At 41.6% G+C, this 21057-nt stretch overlaps 3 protein-coding genes across 3 annotated transcripts; 1 reads left to right on the plus strand and 2 right to left on the minus strand.

Moving 5' to 3' along the window:
* Positions 1–677: 677 nt before the first annotated feature.
* Positions 678–2933, minus strand: snrpg (small nuclear ribonucleoprotein polypeptide G). The gene is made up of 4 exons (XM_066672248.1): positions 2730–2933; positions 1990–2012; positions 1567–1691; positions 678–997 (listed from the first exon to the last, which is right to left on the minus strand). Exons 1-4 carry the CDS (start codon positions 2759–2761, stop codon positions 947–949), a joined length of 231 nt encoding a protein of 76 aa, XP_066528345.1. The 5' UTR covers positions 2762–2933; the 3' UTR covers positions 678–946.
* Positions 2934–4669: 1736 nt separating this feature from the next.
* On the minus strand, positions 4670–11015 carry si:ch211-148l7.4 (uncharacterized protein LOC563603 homolog). The gene is made up of 2 exons (XM_066673309.1): positions 10781–11015; positions 4670–8964 (listed from the first exon to the last, which is right to left on the minus strand). The coding sequence occupies exon 2, from the start codon at positions 8950–8952 to the stop codon at positions 7456–7458; it is 1497 nt and encodes a 498-aa protein (XP_066529406.1). The 5' UTR covers positions 8953–8964; positions 10781–11015; the 3' UTR covers positions 4670–7455.
* Positions 11016–14572: 3557 nt separating this feature from the next.
* coq10a (coenzyme Q10A) lies at positions 14573–19877 on the plus strand. The gene is made up of 5 exons (XM_066672097.1): positions 14573–14959; positions 15792–15938; positions 17672–17864; positions 18462–18563; positions 18674–19877. The coding sequence occupies exons 1-5, from the start codon at positions 14823–14825 to the stop codon at positions 18839–18841; spliced, it is 747 nt and encodes a 248-aa protein (XP_066528194.1). The 5' UTR covers positions 14573–14822; the 3' UTR covers positions 18842–19877.
* The last annotated feature ends 1180 nt before the right edge of the window (positions 19878–21057 follow it).

Consider the following 21057-nt stretch of genomic DNA (forward strand, 5'->3'; position numbering starts at 1 on the left):
TTATTATTATTATGACTACAGAAGTCAACCCAAGCTGCAGTTCTGAAGGTGGCATTGGGCAATCTCTTTGACACAAAATTAATTTAAAAACCCATCAACTCTAGCTGGGGGATGTGTGTGGGTTTCCTACCATCCAACAAAAGCTACATTGTGCAGTTTCTGCAGTGCTGAGCTCAGAGTATCTTTATTCTCCTTCTCACAGGTCAGTTGAGCAGTAATGATTTTGAAGCTGTAATTTTAAGATGAAAACTTAGGCGTTCCTTTAACCAGAAGTACTCCAACTTTATTTTTTTCTAGACACCTCCCATTGTTTCCCTAAGGATTGTGGGACAATTGCATCAAGCATTTACTAGACTCAAAAATAAACTGGTCCCCCGTACGCATTGTGGATTTTTAGTATACTTAGTCCTTTGTTTATTTACTCCTGCACGAGGGCTGTTTCAATAAGGTCAATATACATTTAAAAAGAGAGGAACAATGCTGTGAGGATCTGATGGATTTCAGCTACATAGACTTTAGTGAGAGCAGGCACAGATTATATTGCATTCTGGATCACTTGTACAAAACCATATGATAATTTAGATACAGACTTGACACCTTGATTGGCTCACACTGTTACCTTTCTGAAAGTGTAAGGATCAAAATGGATTCAAATGTACATTACCATTAATAAATAAACAAACGATGGCAGTTAACTTCAAATTTATTGAAAAATGGATCATGAGTGATACACAAAATTTAAGTTATTATATAAAAAAATGACAAAAGAAACAAAGACCAATTAAGGAGAGTCTACAAACAGCACCCTAAATCCCATCAACAGCGTTTCATTTTTTATTAACAACTAACAACCATTTTCACGTCAGGAAAAAGGCAAAAAAAAATATATATATATATAACACAAAGTGTGTAAAATAACAGGGCAGGGGGCGTGTGGAAGTCAGCCTCATACTCTCTCAAGAGCCTCCAGCATGATTATACTGTTTCCTCTGATGACCTGGAAATGAAAAAAGAAAGAACTGTTTACAAAAATTGTAATTGAAATTGAAATTTTTATGAGTCAATGATTTTTATGAGAGTTCTGAGGTCATTATTAAGGTCGACTCATTAGTGGTGAAAACACACACATGGGACACTCCATATTCATTTCCTTTTATTTAGAATGGGACTCAGTTTGACTCTCGGGAGTCTGTACATATCTGTCCAAGTAAAGGATTCTACACACAGTCCAACACTTCTTGCAATTAACCTCTCTGAAATATGCCCACACACCCAGCATGGTCTCTCACAGGTCCAGCAGCTTTGACAGAGATCAAACATGTGAGTTATTTCCTTCTTGGGTTGATTTTATAGACTGTGTTGTTGCTTTGTAACGTCTGTGAACCTCAGAGTGAAACAGGGCTGATTTTCAGAGGTCACTTATATTCGTCACATGAATAAAGCAAGTGTAAAGCTCCGAGTTCTTATTTGAGAACATTCTTGACTCCAAAACACAAGGCCCACTAAGATCTCATCTCATTCTCTCATTGGACAATTGACAGGCGTGTTTACACAGGGGCTACTGACCACCATGCCAATGGCATTCTGTTGTCCTCCTGGAGACATTTCTAAAGTGTCATCCACCACTAGATTCATAAAGGGGTCAAATCCTCGTAAGATGCCCTGGACATGCCGGCCTCCATTCAGCTTCACTACAACAGACAAGAGAAGGTAGAAAACAGTTGGTGAAAATGACTTGTGCCAATGAAATGCAGGAGTGGGACCCTGATTAAAAAATGATCATGTTACTATTTAAATAATTAGGGGTAAGGAAATATAATCTAAACAGATTCAAAGTGAGATGGTGTGTCTTTAATTCTAAACCCTCAACACTGTGGTTCTAGAGCTGTTCACAGATTTAAAACATAACGCTCTTCAGACATTCACAGCAAACATGTTGAATGTGGCTTTTCACTTTTCCCTGTCCTTATCTGAGGTTGTTTTACTCACACGAGAGCTTCTTGTCCATGAACCTACAAATAAACACAAAAAATAAACGTTAGTAACATTTATTTTTATGTTCATCCATGTTTTAGTCTGCAGCTCAGATCAAGAAGCTACTCTTTAAGAAATACTTTTGTTAGATGTTGAGAAAATAAACATTATTTTCCAGAAACAACAGGTTAAAGGTGTCTACTCCACACTGCAATAAAACTGTAGATATCTTGAGAAAATCATATTTACGCCGAATGATGGTCTTATAATAGGGCTTCCACAGATTCAAACACTGCTGTTTGTCTTTTAAAAATATCTTAAATAAATACATTTACAATACAATCAACAGTAACATCACACACACGTTTGTTTTCGTGTATTTGTGGGGCCTCTAACCGCTTCCGTTGAGAGTGACTAGCTACTAAACTAACCTCAACTTTAAAACTAACGATTTACGTTTTTGGATGCAGCTTGTGAATAAGTTCCGAAAAAAGGGGGATTTTAAACAGGTTTTCTCCACAAATATATACCATTAGCTTTGGGCCTTACAGCGGGGGAATGTTTATAAAAGCCCCGGTCCTATTAAAGTTATTAAAGCGGGAGGTGAGAACTGTGGTTCCTCTGTGTTCTAACGCTACCGGCGGAGTTAACGTTAGCTGCGGAGCTAAACTTGCGCCGAGGAGCGCTTCACACCAATTAAACCTCCCGAAAACCTCGCACAGCCCAACCGCCCTCTCACAGACGCCCGTACTCACTTCTTCAGCTCCGGGGGGTGCGCTTTGCTCATGTTTACTTAGCGTTAACGGAGACACAACAACAGAAAACACCGAACGATTCGCGGTTCTAAAAACGAGGAACACGCGTCTGAAGTCGGATGTGACGTTTCCGCGGAGAGGCGCTGTGTGTCTCCCCCTGCTGGTAGGATGAGCAGGGGCCCAGTCATACACGGAGCCGTTAGCCCTGTGGGCCTCCTCCAAGCCTACATTTTGGGTGCTTTTACGTCACTGCGTGAAGTGCAGATGGAGGACAGGAAGTGTTTGTATACACAGTGAACTCTATCAAATGCTTCCACAGTGCCTTTTACAGCTTTTAAAACTCATTTCACCTGATGAAGTACCAAAAGTTGTTCATGAGGAAGTATAATACAAGAATTTGACTAAAAAATACATAATACACAGCAAATACTGGTTGCTACTCTGTTCAGGGTGAGACTGAAGCAGTATCTCATTCAGAAGCTTGTTTGTAATTTAGTTGTTTCTTGTAAATTGTTTTAAATTTGTCACCGGCACACAGCCACAGCACCAACAGAATTGTGCAAAACACACCTGCTCTGAACTGCAATGTAAAATCATGCTTTATGAATAAATGGCAGGTTCAGTTTGTGAAGGCACGTGTCCTTGAGCCCCCAGCTCAGACAGTGGAGGTGCGACCGTTCTCTGGAGGAGTTGGTGTATCAGCCGCTCAAGGCCTCTGATAGCAGGGGCAGCCAAAACTGATACAGTTCAGCTTGTTAGAATCAGAGACCTGAGCTAATTGTGAGCTCGTAGTGCCTCTGATTCAAACTTCCATTTTTGCTCTGGTCTTCCAGACGTTCGATCTCGGAGTTCAAAGCCGTTAGTTGCTCCTTGATGGAATCCAAGCTTCTACTCTCAGTCCTAGTCTCTACACCAACGGCTCTGTCCATCCCATCAATCATGTTGGTCAGTTTCTTTGGGCTGTTTACAACTAACTCAACTCTTTTAATTTCCCGATAAACCAGGGCACAGCTTCATCCAATCAGCAGAAAGCCCACCATCATAAATCCATCCATTATCTGTAACCGCTTATCCAATTTAGGGTCGCGGGGGGTCCAGAGCCTACCTGGAATCATTGGCGCAAGGCGGGAATACACCCTGGAGGGGACGCCAGTCCTTCACAGGGCAACACAGACACACACACATTCACTCACACCTACGGACACTTTCGAGTCGCCAATCCACCTGCAACGTGTGTTTTTGGACTGTGGGAGGAAACCGGAGCACCCGGAGGAAACCCACGCGGACACGGGGAGAACACACCAACTCCTCCCATCATAAATCAGAATAGGAATTTGTGGTTAATCTATAACATTAAAATGAAAAGCAAATCAAAGTATAAGACAGAGAGCTATATTGAAAAATAATAATAATAAAATAATCCACTCTGATTGGTCCTCTACTGTTCAGCAGGTTGTGTGTACATAGGGGGCACCAGTGAGCTCCATTTTGGAATAAAACCTAAACAAGTCACACAAGCAAATGGCCCAAGGCAAGTGTATGGTACAGGGCCACTACGCTACATATTAGACCCTAATAACCTCACTGCTATCAGTGGTGTACTTTCTGATGTGATATTTATCATGGTACTATTCTCAACAAAGCAGTCTTTTGTATTGTAATGTTATCCTATACGTCCCAATCACACATATTAAACATATAGGAACACTACGTAAGATTTGTGTATTCTGCTCCAGGGGCGCCCCCTAGTGTAATTCATATTCATAGAGGGAATGATGTGGTTTCCTACCCTTCTCCAATAGTTACATAGTGCAGTTTCTGCAGTGATAAGCCCAATGTAGCAATGACAGAGGCTCTAATCTCCTTTTACAGCTCAGTGAAGTGTCACAATGATTTTGAAGCTGTAATTTTATGGTAAAAAATATTAAACAGTGTTCCTTTAATATTTTGATGAAATATAACAAATAGCAATACATTTTTGTGCAGAAATACACACCACTGATAATAGTTCACACAGGTCAAAACAGACAACGTTTATGAACTGAAATGTTTATGAAAAAGACCAGTTTTTAATTAATTGTCACAGCAAAAGTTTAATTATAGTTCATCTCTTCACAAAAATTGGCAAAAATGAAAATTCTACAAGACTAAGCTTTCAAATGTCCCACTGGTAGAACAGAACTATACAGAAGGCACCAGAACCCTGACTTCTACAGGATCCTTTTCCTTTCCCAGAGATGAATTTGCTCTGAATCACAGTTTAATTATATTTTTGCTTTGGGTTCTTCAGTTAGATTGAGTTCACTTAAGAAGATCATAACAGAGTTGTCTATCAATTTAGGCCTTTTTTAAAAAACAGATGACAACGAATGATATCACATCATCATCAGTCTGAAACATTTAACCCTATAATGCACATACAGATCAAAGACATTTAAACACAATGGTGGACTCAATGCCCGAGGGTGGACACTAAGAGCAGATGTGGAGAGGTAGTCTGTGAATATGTTTATGACTTCAGTGCTGAACTTCATATTGTTTAAAAACTACTGAAAAACGTCTGTCTACAACAAACGTGTTCATGCAGCTCATCTCAGCTGCTTTAGAGAAACACAGGCACAGCCTCCTCTGCTGTAAAGGCACCATCTGAGACGGGTTCAGAAAAGCCCAAACTACAAAAGATAAGGTTCTTTTCTGTCAGCTTCGACCCTTAGTTAAAATGAGGGAAGGTATTCAACCAGAAATGTACTTTAAAGCTGCAATATACAGATCAGAGATAAGAAACAACACTGTAACGATTAGAGCCGAGCGTTCTGGTTCTGTGAAACACACCACACACTTCACTTTAGAACATTTGATTTAACAGCGTGTATTTGCAGAAGTCAGAGGAAATAAGTAAAACCAGGCAACGATAACTTAAAAAAAATAATAAAATAAAATAAATAAAGGCTCCAGCTTTTTCAAATAGTATCTGATTTATTTTTTTGCATTTCATACCGAGGCCCGTTCACTGGACGTGTCACTGAGTTGATTTCTTTCCTGACGAAATGCTTTACAACTGCTCTTTGGTGAAACACAAATTCAACTTGAAATTATAAAGAGACTTACATCACCATCGGACATTTTCTGTAGATTTAATTTTCAAATGGACACCTGCTGAGGCAGTGAATGCCAACTTTTCAAAGGACCACTACACAATCATTTTACCTCACAGTTACCATTTCACAATCACTGTGAAGCTCCTCTGAGCTGTAGCAGGGAGAACAGAGACTCAGCACTGCAGAAACTGCACTATGTAACATTTGGAGGAGCTTTGAAGCGCTAGTGCTCTTTAAACTGACCCGCAAAACATAACCTTAATGAAAAAGAAACCTGAATGTTTTCATCTTTATTTCATCACATTATAACCTCATCACCTCAGTCACAAGCTCCAGCATCGTTTTAACGTTAAATCTTTTTATTCTGTGACAGAGAGAGATAGAGAGCGCGAGAGATAAAGAGAGTGCAAGAGAGAGAATGCGCGAGTGATAGCGCGAAAGAGAATGTGAGAGATAGAGAGAGAGAGCGTGAGAGTGAGAGAGAACACGAGAGAGTGTGAGAACGCAAGAGAGATAGAGATAAAGAGAGAGAGAGCGAGAGAGAGAATGTGAGAGTGTGAGAGAGTGTGAGAGAGAGAGATAACACGAGCGTGTGAGAACGCAAGAGAGAGAGATAAAGAGAGTGAGAGAGAGAATGCGAGTGTGAGAGAGAGAGAGTGATAAAGAGAGAGAGGTCTCATTGGATGGTCAAATGGAGAATGAGTGTAGACACTAGACGGGTGTTTCTAATCCATCCATCCATCCATTATCTGTAACCGCTTATCCATTTTAGGGTCGCGGGGGTCCAGAGCCTACCTGGAATCACTGGGCGCAAGGCGGGAATACACCCTGGAGGGGGCGCCAGTCCTTCACAAGGCATGTTTCTAATCCAGTGAACCTTTAGTGTATAAGCCATTCATTAATATAATTCATCATTTGTCTGAGGTATGTTTCACAGTCAGAATGTTCAACTACTAAACAACATTATTTTTGAGTCTGATGTGTGGTCTGCGCTGAAGTAAATAAGCTGTGTGTCCAGGCACTGAGTGAGTGTGTTGATGCCATCATTTTTTGCTAGGAGTAGTATCTAAAGAAAGTCATTTTCAGTGATAAACACTGCAGTTTTTCTTCTAGTTTCAGAGAAGTCTGCACAGAAAAGGATTAAGCAAACGTCACACAAGAGTCATAGGAACATGATCAACCAGAACAGCTGATCTCTGAACCATCGCGGCTGTCTCTGTGGTCTGTGTGTGTGTGTGTGTGTGTACAGGGTTATAGCTATTAACAATGAAGCTGAACTGTTCCACAAAGCATTCCACTAGCGCATTGCTAGTTCGGCCTAAAACAGTAAACAACATTCCATAGTAACAGTGTATGTTTCAGCAAAAGCAGTCTAACATTCAGAGTGTGCGTCTTGTGAGCATGTCTCTGGTGATTAATGTTGTGCCCATTTTCTTCAACGATGGATGGCAGTGTTTCACTGAGATCTATAAGAAGTCATTGGCACGGTGCGCTAAAAGCTAGCATTTCACAGATGATGAAGAAGAGCTACTAAACACAGGAACCTACGACTCTGGAGATGTCAGAGGAAGACGTATGTAGCGGAGAACTTCTGACGTTATTTCGGCGAGACCTCATCGTTTGCCTCGTCATTCTTTACCTGGCTGGTCTTCACCATCTTTCCCGTCGTCAACGCTATGGAGATGTGTCGTACAGTGTTGCAGAAACGTACCGAGCTTCACAAAGGCCTTCTTACAGGGAACACAGTGATAGACTTTGTCCACAGAGCACCCATCCACCTCAGGCAGTGCAATCCCACCAGCACACACACTACACTGATGAGGGGTCTGTGAAGACTGGTGAATTTTTTCATGCTGTTGGAAGGCAGAGCGAGTCTTGAAGACCTCCTCACACGAGGGGCAAGGGAACTCCCCGTCATCTTCTCGTACGTCTGTATCCTCCTTTTCTGCCTTCTTCTGCCGCCTGGTCTTCAAACGTAGCTGCGGTCTCTTCCTGCAAGTCTTACCAAGCTTGGACTCCTTGGAAGGTTTTGAGACGCGTTTAACCTTCAGGCCTTTGGCCGTTTTGAGGTCTTTGGCGGCTCGGTCAGCTTTCTGCACTTTCCCTGAGTTCCCGTTTTTTGCGAGGTGCGCCTGATAATGGGCGCTATAGCTCCTGAAATGCGCCCAGCGAGTGAGGTGGTGCAGGAACACCTTTCCGCAGTGCGAACACGGGTAGGTCTCGCCTTTCTTTTGCTGTCGCGTGCTCTTCTTGGAGCTCCTCTGCTGTCTCATCCCCAAACTCTCCCGTCTGTGCTCCTCCTTCCTGTGAAGGTACAGCGCGGTGGTCTTGGAGAACACCTTGTCGCAGGACCGGCATGGAAAGGAAGCACACTTTTTCTTCCTCCAGCTATTCGTATGAGCAAAGCGCTGATGTGCAGCCAGGCCCTGCGGGGTGCGGAATGTTTTTGGGCAGGCGTCGCAAGAAAACGGGCAATCTGTCGTCCCTGAGGGCGACGGCGGAAGGGAGGGGTAGGAGGGCACGGGCGCATCGTCAGGAGAGCGGGGGAGCACAGACGGAGGAGGAGCTAACGTTTTAGGGCTCAGTGGGGCTGGCTGACAGACTCCAGCCTGCTGGTGGTAAAGAAGATCCTGCTTATGACTGAAGGCTCTCCCACATGGGGCGCAGGCATAGGGACTGTCGTCATGGTGAAGCCTGTGGTTTAAAGGGTGGGCCGTCTCCTCTGGGCTATGGGGACCTGTCACCTGAGCTTGACACGAGGGGCAGGAAGAGCCTTTCTTCCCTTTACACACCTTACACGGCGAGGGGACGCTGAGACATCGGTGCAGCTGCAGTGTAGACGCGAGCGCAAACTCCTGGCCACAGTGACGACAGCCATGAGGCTTACGCAGAGCATGCTCGCTCTTCTGGTGGCAGGCCAGACTGTCCAGATCTGAGCATTTCTGACCGCACTCTTTACATATGGAAGGACTGAACTGCTGGGTCTTCAGAGACTGTCCTTCTTGTTTATGCTCTACACGAGCCATGAGTTCAGCCAGTCTGGACAATGCACCCACCATGGGCTTGCGCTTCTTACAGGCCTGTTCCACACTCCCTCCATTCCAGTGGCAGCGTACAGAATCCATCCTAAAAAAAACCTTAGAAAAGAAACAGAAGGCTGTCATCACTTTGATAACGGCGGTATGAGTGTATACTCTTTATTCAGTCAGGAAAAAGGTTTGGGGCTGGTTTTCCAGACAGGATATCCTCCTTTCAGTGGAGATTCAGAATAATGTGTATTCCAGGACTAGGCTTAATCCATGTCTGGGAAACTGTCCCATAGTGATATAGCCTCGAGAAATTCACTAGGCCACGGGTATTTCATTAAAATACATTAAGGTCCAGTAAGAGCCAAGACCCGGAACATCATAGCATCAAACCTACCTTTTGATCAGTGCCATATTCCTGTAAACTGAACAGACTGGAACTTATATCAACATTTTATACCGTTACCAACAACCGAAGTTCAATCATTGTTTTTATTAAAAAAAAAAACCCTAAAAATTAATTATTGGAAACAAAGTAATATTTATTACTACACAATGTTTACTATAAAATGACAGAAGAGTGGGAGACTGCATTTAACTCAATGACAATATCAGGGACACATTCACAGTGAAAACCTTCATATCCAATCTCAACAACCGTGAACAGCGTGGACTTGTAATCTTTGTACTTAAAGGTGCATGGGGTGATTTAATTTGATTTTTGAACAAGTATAAATTAACTCTAAAAAATGAAGGACGTGATTAACAGTAACTATTTTAACCACGGCACCAGCTCAATAACTTTCTGTGCTTTGTTTTTGAAAACCATTCTGAAAAATGGCACCGTGGAACAAAGCGTGTCTTTGTTGTTGTAGTTCTTAGGTTTGGCCACTGGAGGTCACCTTGGCTAATGCACCCAGGACTATTAGGGGTTCTGAATGTGAGTCCAGGTAATTCATTCATTCATTTATTGTCTGAAACCGCTCATCCAATTAGGGGTTGCGGAATCACTGGGCGCAAGGTGGGAACACACCCTGGAGGGGGCACCAGTCCTTGACAGAGTGACACACACACACCTATGGACACTTAAGTCACCAATCCATCTACCAACACGTGTTTTTGGAGCATGGGAGGAAAGCAGAGCACCCGGAGGAAACCCACGCAGACACAGGGAGAACACACCACACTCCTCACAGACAGTCACCCGGAGGAAACCCACGCAGACACAGGGAGAACACACCACACTCCTCACAGACAGTCACCCAGAGGAAACCCAAGCAGACACAGGGAGAACACACCACACTCCTCACAGACAGTCACCCGGAGTCTAGGTAATGTTCGGTACAAAAGTTATGGATGTTGCTGTTCAAACATACAGCTGTTCCAGGTGAAAAACAGTCCTGGGTTATTGTGAATGTATGAAAGGGTTTTTTTTTTTATTTCCTAGTGCACCTAGTAACATATTCAAAACCACGTGTTTTGTAAAAAATATATATAAAATAAAACTTTTCCCCCAGTAAAGGTGCATTATTTTTTTAAATACATTAAGCCTATGATATTATCCGTGCAAAGCCCATTATCAACAACTCATAATTGTAATATAAACATTTAATTAACAAATATAATGTGGTTTATAAATGTGTAGCATAAGAAATAGGTAAATAATGTTGAAGACTGGGGCTCTAGTGTAAACTTCTGCTTCTGCACACTTCAGCGTTCCCTGACACCGAACATTTCACAAACATGAATGAAGGAAGTGCCAGCTGTACATATTTCACTGAATAATTAAGTTATACATTCACGGTCAGTAAAGAGACCTCGCTTTGGCTTCGACATTTTAGCGACGTTTAAACGAAGGTCTCGTTGAGTTTTGACTCGACAGTGAACAACTTTAAACAGGAAAAGCTCTGACAGCAAAGTAACTCACCCGTTCACTACGTGCGGAGAGACCCAGCGCTCAGCGTCAACACGAGGGGCAGAGACCACCAGAGACCACCGCACACAGGACGCCTTCCCCGGCGAGGAGACGCCGACATGAAGGAGGAGGAGAAGCAGGGGCTTTACTCGCTTTTACTTTCGTTAGGGATCGTAGCCAAAGACGTGCCCATGTGTCTTCGTTACAAACTTGTTGAAACAGTTTATAAAACTACAACAACCATCCTTCCGCCGCTCAACCGCAGAACCACGTGACTAGGTCACGCCCCTTATATATCTATGGTGGCCGGGCGTGGCCGAGGGGGAGCCGTGTCCCAATTCTCGCTAATAGCCGGAAGTCCTCTTCGAAGTGCACACTTTTTTAACGTCACCCAAGCGGGCCTCGCCATTTGTACCTTTTGTGGAAGTTGTGATGAAAACCTTGTACCTCTTTCCTATAATCGTAGTGCGGTCAGCAGTTTCTGAAAAGAGAATGTTTTACTGTTTTTTTTGTATCAATTCTGATTATAATTTAACCTTAAAATCAACTTGTTTTTGATCTAAAAACGAACCTCTTGAAATAGTTGTGAAATTTTTTACTTTTACAACAACAACAGAATTTACCTATATTTATTTTTTTTGTTTTGTTTTAGTAGAATATACTACACAAAAAATCTCAGAATGCTTAATAATCCAAAGACTGTGAAGTTTCTAAATTGTGGTGAGAATTTTGCTAAAGGAAAAAAGGAGCGGCCTTGTTTTTTTTTAAATGTATATTCTATATTTGTGCTGTGTGTTTCTTGAACTATTATTGTACATTGTATTGAAAGTCTATAAAAACAAACAAACAATCCTCTGATTCTCCTGAGCTTGTGTTTGTAAATGATCGGATTTGGGAATCTACAGAGGCTCAGTTCATATTTCAAGCAGAATTCAGCTCTGTGTGAATTCAGAAAATATATAAGTGCATTCATATTCACATCTTAATACATTTTTCTCTGCCGTGTTGGTCATACAGCCATAAACAGAACTGTCCCTTCCTATTGGTCCTCGCTTATATGTCAAGGAATTCTGGGTAATAAACCTCAGAAGTAGTGGGTATTCACAACCACGCTTCGTTTGGCAAAATGAGAAGTGGGACATCCTACAGTCTCACTGTCCTCGAATTTACACGCAGCTGGGAAATAACCAACCGTGGCTTTTGGAACAGGGCTGAGGAGTGAATGGAACATCAAATATTTTTCTTAATATTCTAATATGAAAAATGTTATCTAGTATATTATAAATGCAGGCAGAGTACCCCCTGCACATTTTAAATTGTACATTATATGGAAAATTGAATTTTCTTAAATGGTCTATTTTAAAATATGTTTGTAAAAAACCTTTTTCTCCATCTGGACTATTTTTGAACAAGGTATGATACTGGGCAGTCAATAAGAACAGAGCTCATTTATGTATACAGCCTTTAAGTCCCCCTCTGGTCTTCCAATAAAAGTTTTTTTTCCCCAAGAAGAAAACCCTAATGCCTTCAAAGGTTTCTGATGTAAAGCCATTAAATCTTCGCTTTTTTTCAGTTTACATGAATCCAAAAATATACAATTAGTCCCTGCCTCTATCAATATCTCCACTCCATGAGTTAATGGGATTGGTTCATTGGGTTTATGACATCAGAAACCTTGGCTGGCTCATCTGCATGTTTGGGAATTGTGATATGTCTTCTAGCGCACCCACACAGAAACATTAACAAGGTAAACACACACAGGTGTGACTGAGTGACTGGGTGAGTGTGCAATGCCATGTGATGGACTGGGTGTGTTCCTGCATTGTGCCCAGTGATTGGACCCACAATCTTTAAATTAAAGGTGCTACAAAATGTCTGAGCGATGCTATAGAAAAACCACTTTCGGTTCCACAAAGAACCATTTTTCTTTGTTTAGGAGATGTGTGAGTGTGAAGAACCTTTTAAAGGTTTAAAAATCCATCACTCGATCTTAACGTGCTTTACCCATTTAATCATATTATAACAAAAATGCTTCTTTATGGAACTAAAAGTGGTTCTTCTATGGCATCACCCAAAGAACCTTTTGTAGCACCTTCATTTTTAAGAGTGCACCGTAACACAGGATGAAGCTGATATAAAAGACTTATTAAATGAAGTAATACATTTGTGTGATAAGCAGAGTTTAAAAATTAACTTAAAAATGAATTAAGACCTACACGATTATAAATAGTTCTGTTTGAGATTCTCTTTGGAGGGTATGAGCACTACTTATAAAGTCACCAAGTTCTGCTCACTGTTAGAATTTCTTATTATAATAAGTAGAGTAGGAACTTATATTTTGAAAAATCCTCCTGTTAAAACAAAGGGCTACGTTTGTCCAACGGCGCCCCTAGAGGAGATCTCTTCTAAGACTGAAGCTTTTTTATCACCTGCAGAGGTAATACAAGCAAAACTGACTACTAAAGTCAAAACAGGAGCGCTTAGAAAGGGAGTCCTTTACCTATACTGAATATCATCTGTTTATATTTGACGTATAGTGCATTAATTTGGTTGTAAAAAGCCTATATTTTTAAACCTTCAGCTAGTATTTCCACAGAGAACTGAGACGTTGTGTTTGAAACTGTGACCTATTCACTACATAGTGCACTATTTTGAGGTTCCGCCATTTTGTAGTAGTTCAAAAACACAGGACAATTTTCAGTGCACTCAAACAATAAAGTACTGTACAACCCGTGTACACTAGCAGATAGCAATTGCCCACAATAATTACCCATAAAGAATCATGGTAGTGTCTGAAATCGTTCACTACCCTCCTGAATCCAGTTTCCTGTAGTGCACTATATAGTGAATAATATAGGGAATAGGGAGCCATTTTAGACACAAAGAGGGTAAATCCACTGAGGTCCAGGCCTCACAGTGAAGCCCTAAGTCCTGGATCATAACAGTGTCAAACATAAAGAGCATTCCTTCTAGCTAATGACCATCAATAAAACACAAACAGCTGTCAGCAATGTTGTTTAAATGTATTTTAAATGGATTCAAGTGTTGAACACACTACCAAGGTACTGCACTAAATCTCTGTAGCATTCAGCAGTATTCAGTTGGATAGTTCAGAATTTAAGGATAAAAGAAACTCACTGCAATCTGGTATCTGCAATCTAGTAAATATACATGGCCCTTCCTTTTTAAAGATGCACTATGCATTTTGACCTGAGTGCCAGTCAGTTTAATTGTAGTCATTGTTACATCTTTTTTTTTAATTATTTACAATTTTCAAAACTAAAATTAAATCACCTAGGGCACCTTTAAACAAACAGTAGGTAAAATCTGGTATTTGTGCTCATGGGCTCCCCCTACAGTTGCAGAGTGTAATTGATTTTTACAGCACTGTCCTGAAATCGAGGGGAAATATGGTTTTGGGTCCTACCCTCTTCCAAAAGTTACATAGTGCCGTTTCTGCAGTGCTGAGCCAGGAGTAGCCACGACAGAGGGTCTGTTCTCGCTATTACAGGTCAGTGAAAGATTACAATGATTTTGAAGCTGTAAATTTAAGGCAAAAATACCAAATACTGTTGCTTTAAGTACAAAGCCAACGCAGTGCCAGGCAGAGAAGGAGCTGCAGATAATAACACAAAACTGCTGACAGTGTTGACCGAACTATATTTCCGGTTTTTGAAGATAGTGTGGGTTAGACATTTATTATGAAGGTCGCTAGTAAGACGTTGGACCTCCAGTTCAGCTGGTGGCAGCGCTCACTGCGGTAACAGACCGGAGTCAAGCTCCCTGTGTTTACACACGCACACACACACACACACACACACTATCACTCTAGGGTTTGGTCGTTTACTGCCGTTAACTCCACCGAGAGAGGAAGGCGTGCCGAGTCCGTTAGTTCCGCGGATAAAGCCGGTCTCTCTGTGTGTTCCCGAGTGTTCTGCGGAGGGAGAACCCCGCTGTGTGTTTACTGCTGGGGGCCTGTGAGCGGCGGACCCTCTCTTTATTAGTGAAGCCCTGTCAGGAGCCTGCCGCAGCGTCCATTTCCCCTCTTCGTTTAATGGCATTTGGCGGCGGCACCCGGCGTGTGCCCATGGGTGTGCGGACACTGAGTGAGGTTTTTGAAATGGCCACTTTTCGTCCTGGTCATTGTGGCAGCTCTGAGAAATGTGCGGACCGTATGAGATGGCCCATCAGGTCAGAGACACTCACTCATCCATTCATTCACTCACTCACTCACTCACAAAAGGCATGAAATGAAACGTGGACCCCTGTTCTCTGGAGTGATGGAGCTGCAGAGACCCTCTGAGATGAGTTGAATTGGTGGTTGTGATCCAGAACTAATCCTCCAACATCATTACCTGTCTTTAGTTATGAGTTAAAGGGACACCGTGTAGAATTTTACCCTTAACGTTACAGCTTTAAAATCACGGTGACGCTCCACTGAGCTGTGATAGGGAGAATACAACGTCTGGAGGAGGGTAGGAAACCTCTCATCTCCCAGTAGATTTCAGGAGAGTGCTGTAAAAGTGAAGTATACTTGTATAAGTGTCTTTGTCTGTGTTATTGCAGTTCACCTGTGAAGCCACCAGGGGCAGCGCATCTCCAGGTGCGTTACTCCAGGGGCTCAGCAGTTAAACCTCAATAATAACAGGCCAGATTGCTGTTTTTAAACAGGTTTTCTCCAGCACACACGGCACTTATGTTTCTCTAAAAGATATTTAACTAACAATTAAAATCAGAACTGCTCAGTGGCCCCTGAACATTTGACCACACAGCGCTGGTTTTCCTTAATTAAAGGACAGCTAAATGACACTGTTGAGACTCTCTTCAGTTTACATGGGTCGTGCTTAAGAACTGTAAAAAGTCCCTCTGTCAGTAGGACAAGGCCGAACCACACTTACACAGCAGTGAAGGTCTGGGATGGTGTTATGTTACGAGATCTCTTTCCCGCTGACTGTGCTGTTGACAAAGAACATATCATTACAGCCCAGTAAGCCGTGCAACCTGTTTGAATCTCGCCTCACAGGCACCTGTCCTCGTGTGGAATTTTAATGACTAGGACGCAGAGAATGCTTCGCTTTCAAGATGTGGAGCTGACCCCCACTCACCACAGGAGGAGTCTGATCAGTCTCAGCAATAAGAGAAAAGAGTACTCTGAGAGGAGGATAATGGGGTAAGACAATAATGCGTCCCTACTCTAGCCGTACTCTACTCCACTCCGAAGAAGGGTGTGTTTCAGATTCAGCGCTGTTACTGAAAAGGACTGTGGGTAAAATGCAAGTACAATTATCTGGAAACTGCAATTTAAATATATATCTAATGATTTATACCAGAAAAAAAAGATGCCTCTGCCTCTGAGCCCTCAACTGCATCCTCTGGAACATCTGTGGAAAGGGATGAGACGTGTCTGGAGAAGACACACTCCAAGCCTGAGACAGCTAGAGCAGTTTGCCCAGGAAGAGTGGGCACTTGCAGCAGGTGCAGAAGTCTCATTCAGAGCTGTAGGAGTGGATTATTTTGAGTAAATGCCTTTAAAAAAAATATTAGTGCAGTAACAAAATACTACGATAAAGGTCCCATCAATTTGTCAATGCCATTTTCAGTTTTTCATACTATTTTAAAATCACAATCAATGACTGATTTTTATTTGTCAACTATGGAATTTTGGAATTTATTCAGTGTAATGTTATGTCTGAGAAAATTGTGCGTTCTTACTTTATTACGGAAAAATACCAACAAATTTGTACTCGTCAGCATCGTTTTCAGACACTTGGGAAGCTGGAGAAAACCCATGCAGACACAGGGAGAACAAACCGAACAGATGGTGACCTTTCGTGTAGCGCCTCTGATTCACACTAAATTATATATTATTATTATTATTATTATTATTATTAATGAGAAATAACATTTTGAATTTGTTTTTCTTACACACTAAATTATAATTACTAGTGTTGTCAAAAACAAAACCTTAAATTAATGTGTTAATTATTTTTAAAGCTAAACAATCATTTTACCAAATTTAGCCAAAATTTCTCCCACAATCCACTCTTTTTAAAGAGTCTAGTGACACATTAGCGGTTTTATGTAGCGATGTAAACACAGCCTCGCTACTACAGGGGGTCCTCGACTTACGACGTTGATCCGTTCCTACGTCGCGTCGTAAACCGATTTTCGGTGTAAGTCGGAACATACGTAAATACTGTACGTAAATAACATACTGTAAGCACTTATCCTATCCTAACACCGATCCTCCTCGGTCCCGAGCCGCGTAACCGTGTATTCTTCCGCCGCGCCGCGCACACCACACAGGAAGTTCACGTTACGACGTTGACGACGCAAAACCACTTAAGTCGAAACAAGGCTTTATACAGTAAATGGGAGATATGTCGTAACCACGAAACATCGTAACTCGGCACTGACGTAACCCGACGTAATCCTGTATTGTGCTCAGAAGGTAGATTACATTTAATTTGGGCTAAAATAATTGATTAACAGCACTAATCACATAGTTTTGCCATCGTGTTTTATTCCTTCTCTTGACATTTTTGGAGATTCAAGCTTTTTGTTTTAAAAGCGACAATAAAAATGCAGACTTTCTGGAGAGAGGGCGGTAAAATGGTGCAACAGGTCGTGACACTCTGTGAAGAGGTTGGTGTGTTCTCCCTGTGTTTGTGTGGGTTTCCTCCCAGTGCTAATTTTTTTTTAATTTATTTTTTTATTTTATTTACTCGCAGTCCAAAAACACTGGTAGGTGGATTGTCTGTGTAAAACTCACCAGTGTGAGAGTGATGTTGATTTCTCACTCTCTGCGTTTATGTTAAATTCAATTCAAATTCAGCTTAGTTCTAGAATAAAATATAATTTCTTTAAGTAAATCTCATTGACCGCTCATCATGTGACCTGCAGGTATTCGATGCAAGAGATGTATGACGTCGTAGCCAATGTGGATGACTATAAATATTTTGTGCCCTGGTGCAAAAAGTCCCAAACCATCACGAGGCGGTCTGGCCACGCCAAAGCTGAGCTGGAGGTGGGCTTCCCCCCGGTGATAGAGCGATATACGTCTATGATCAGCTGTGTCCGCCCACACCTGGTCAAAGTAAGTGCCGTCTCAATGTGACAAATCTATTCTACATTTAAGCCACAAAAATGTCAGTATTCACTATATCTGACACTCTAAAATATCAGTTCCTAACTGGACCTTAGCTGGGATTCACAGTTCTAACTGCAACAGGAAGGTGTGTTGTTTTTGCTCCTGGGCTCCCCCTACAATTGCAAAAAGTAATTCATTTATACAGCACTGTCCTGAAATCAAGGGCGATCGGGAGTGAGGCGGGGGTGGTTTCCTACCCTCCTTCAATCGTTACATAGTGCCGTTTCTGCAGTGCTGAGCCTGGATTAGCAACCACAGAGTCTTATTCTCACTGTTACAGATCAGTGAAGCATCACAATGATTTTGAAGCTGTAATTTTAAGGCAAAAATATTACCTAGTGTTGCTTTAATTGGCATAGAACCTTTATATTAAATGTTATTTTTAATCTAACAAACATAAAGCCTGCTAACTGTACGACATCAACAAGCCAGGTTCAGTGGGTGCCTTGCATCAGATTGTTAGAATGAAGGGTCATTTTTCACAGTTGTTTCTAAGAATCTGAAGCTGTTTTTATCTGGATTCCTCTGTTGTTTTAATGTTAGGCAGTGTGCACCGATGGTAAACTCTTTAATCACCTGGAAACGATATGGCGCTTCAGTCCCGGCATTCCTGGTTACCCACGTACTTGCACAGTAGATTTCTCTGTGAGTAGTGCGCTTCCTCTCTAAACCCTCTCTGGACTCTCTGTATTTCATGTTGGTAATCTCTCCTCTCTGTGCCCCACCTCTTCTGTTTAACTCTGACCCCACTGCAGATATCATTCGAGTTCCGCTCGCTGCTCCACTCCCAGCTGGCGACCGTGTTCTTTGATGAGGTGGTCAAGCAGATGGTCACCGCATTCGAGCACAGAGCCAAGAAACTGTATGGACCTGAGACACACGTCCCGCGGGAGCTCATGTTTCACGAGGTCAATCAAATGTGAGACATGGACATGCTTTGTTCCGTTGGATGTGGAACCGAGTAAATGTCTCCCACCATTTAATCACAAACGTTCTGTTCATTCTACAGCAGCGTTTAAAGGAACTCTAGGTAATGTTTTGTATTTTTGGGGCTCCCCCTACAGTTAGTGTCACTCATTTTTTACAGCACTGTCCTGAAATCAAGTTTGAAAGGGTGGTTTTCTACCCTCCGGATGTTACATAGTGCACTTTCTGTAGTGCTGAGCCCACAGTAGCAACAACAAAGGCTCGTTTCTCCCTGTTACAGGTCAGTGGAGCGTCACAATGGGTTTGAAGCTGTAATTAAAAAAAAAACAAAAAACACTACCTAATATTGCTTTAAGGAACACTTTCAAAATGGCGGGAAAAAGTTAAGATTTTGAGCAAAAAATTCAACCTTCATTTCATTATTATTTTTTAATTTGAGAAAAAAATTGTAATATTATGGGATAGAAAGGCAATATTTCAAAAATTAAAGAATAATAATGATTAATTGGAAAATAATTTTTCTGGAAAAACTAATAACTACCTGGTGCTGATGTGTAGGAGGTATTTCTTTATTTGTGAAACCTTTTTAAGTCTGAAAGAAATTCTCCAAATCCCTGTGAAGGTTGCTGCCTACATTTTATCTGATGTCACCTTTCCACAGTTCTACCAAAAGAAAACGACATTCTTGAAATATTATGAATTAAAGGTGACATTCACGATTTTAATTAAAGGCTAAACACCACTTAATGGACCTCCGTGAATATTCCACATTATTGTAGTGACTGACAGATATAAGTATGAATTAAAATGAAAATAGCAGCTTAATTTGCTTTAAAACTGACAATTTTATTAAATTGACGGAAAAACCCGAGCTCTCTACGGAAATTCTTGAACGCGACAGTGACGTCACTGGTGGACAACAGCTGAACAACGCCGCGGTAAAACACCGTTATGACTGACTGTTATGACAGTATCTAGCTAAATAACCAACATTATTCATGACAATAGCCTAGCAATAAGCTAAACTCAAATGTAGAGGTACCGTTATTCTTGTAAATGTGATCGAAGTCGAACTCGAATTCATCCGACACTATAAACCTCCGTAATGCAGCTACGTAGCCGAGTATAATCTGAGCACCGAGTTTAGCGAGTCAAGCTAACGTTAACTAACACCAACTAAAACAGGCGAAGTGAGTGTCCTTACCCTGTTTACCTCCATGTTACAGAGGCTCTTGAACACCTTTCGTTGGTGTCCTTACATGCCCATATTGTTGGAAAAGCGCCAGTGAAATGAGCTACAGATAACGGAGTGAGTGGAGGGTCCTTTCCAAAGTGCCCGTTTAAAGTTGACAAATTTAGTCTATTTTCTGGATATTTTGGGATCTTTGGGCCATTTGTTCACAGATGTCCCACTGTACATTGAATGATTGCAGCCAAAAACAACACACCTTTTCCTCATTCTGCATTAAATTAAGTGCAGCTTCTAGAGTGTTGTCCACCATCTACGTCACAGGCAAGACGCCTATTAGAGTTTCCCAACACCGTTGGGGGGGGGACCAACGGTCTTTTAAACCTTATTCCTTCAATTAGTAAGAAATAACATGTTTTCTGACGATCAATAAACACAAGTTAGGAACTCAAACTCCACTGTATTTATTTCTTTGACACTTTCATAGAGCTGGTGCTTAGCCTTTAACGTGTGCTGTTCTCAAGTCTGTTTGCGTCCTTGAAACTGGTCTAATGTATTTACTAAAGGCTTTCCCTGCCAGGGACGGTGAGGTTGACTTATTTTTTGCTGTTTCCAAATACTTAAGGGGGAACAGACAAAATTTTGGGAGAGCGCTAACTGCATGAAATACAGACAGAAAAATGAAACTCGACTTACTACTGAGTTAAGCTTCAAGCACGTAACAAAAAAACATTTATTTCAAACACACCGTTTCATTTTAAAAGAAGCAGAGCTTCTTAACGTAAACAAACCAGAGAGAAGAGCATTTGGGCAGAATCATTGACATTGCCATTAGGTCTGGAAATGTTGACTTAATTCTCAAAATATAACTTTCTTTTAAAAAATGTATATTGTTTGTGTCCCCACAATGCAGCTGTAATCTATAGGCTTCCTAAAAAATGTAAATGTATTTACTCAGTGCACTTTGAAGGAGTATAATCTCCCTCTACCTCACAGAGTTCTCTCACTCTGCACTTCATCCTT

Source organism: Hoplias malabaricus, chromosome 5 (genome assembly GCF_029633855.1).
Source record: "Hoplias malabaricus isolate fHopMal1 chromosome 5, fHopMal1.hap1, whole genome shotgun sequence".
Lineage (NCBI taxonomy): Eukaryota > Metazoa > Chordata > Actinopteri > Characiformes > Erythrinidae > Hoplias > Hoplias malabaricus.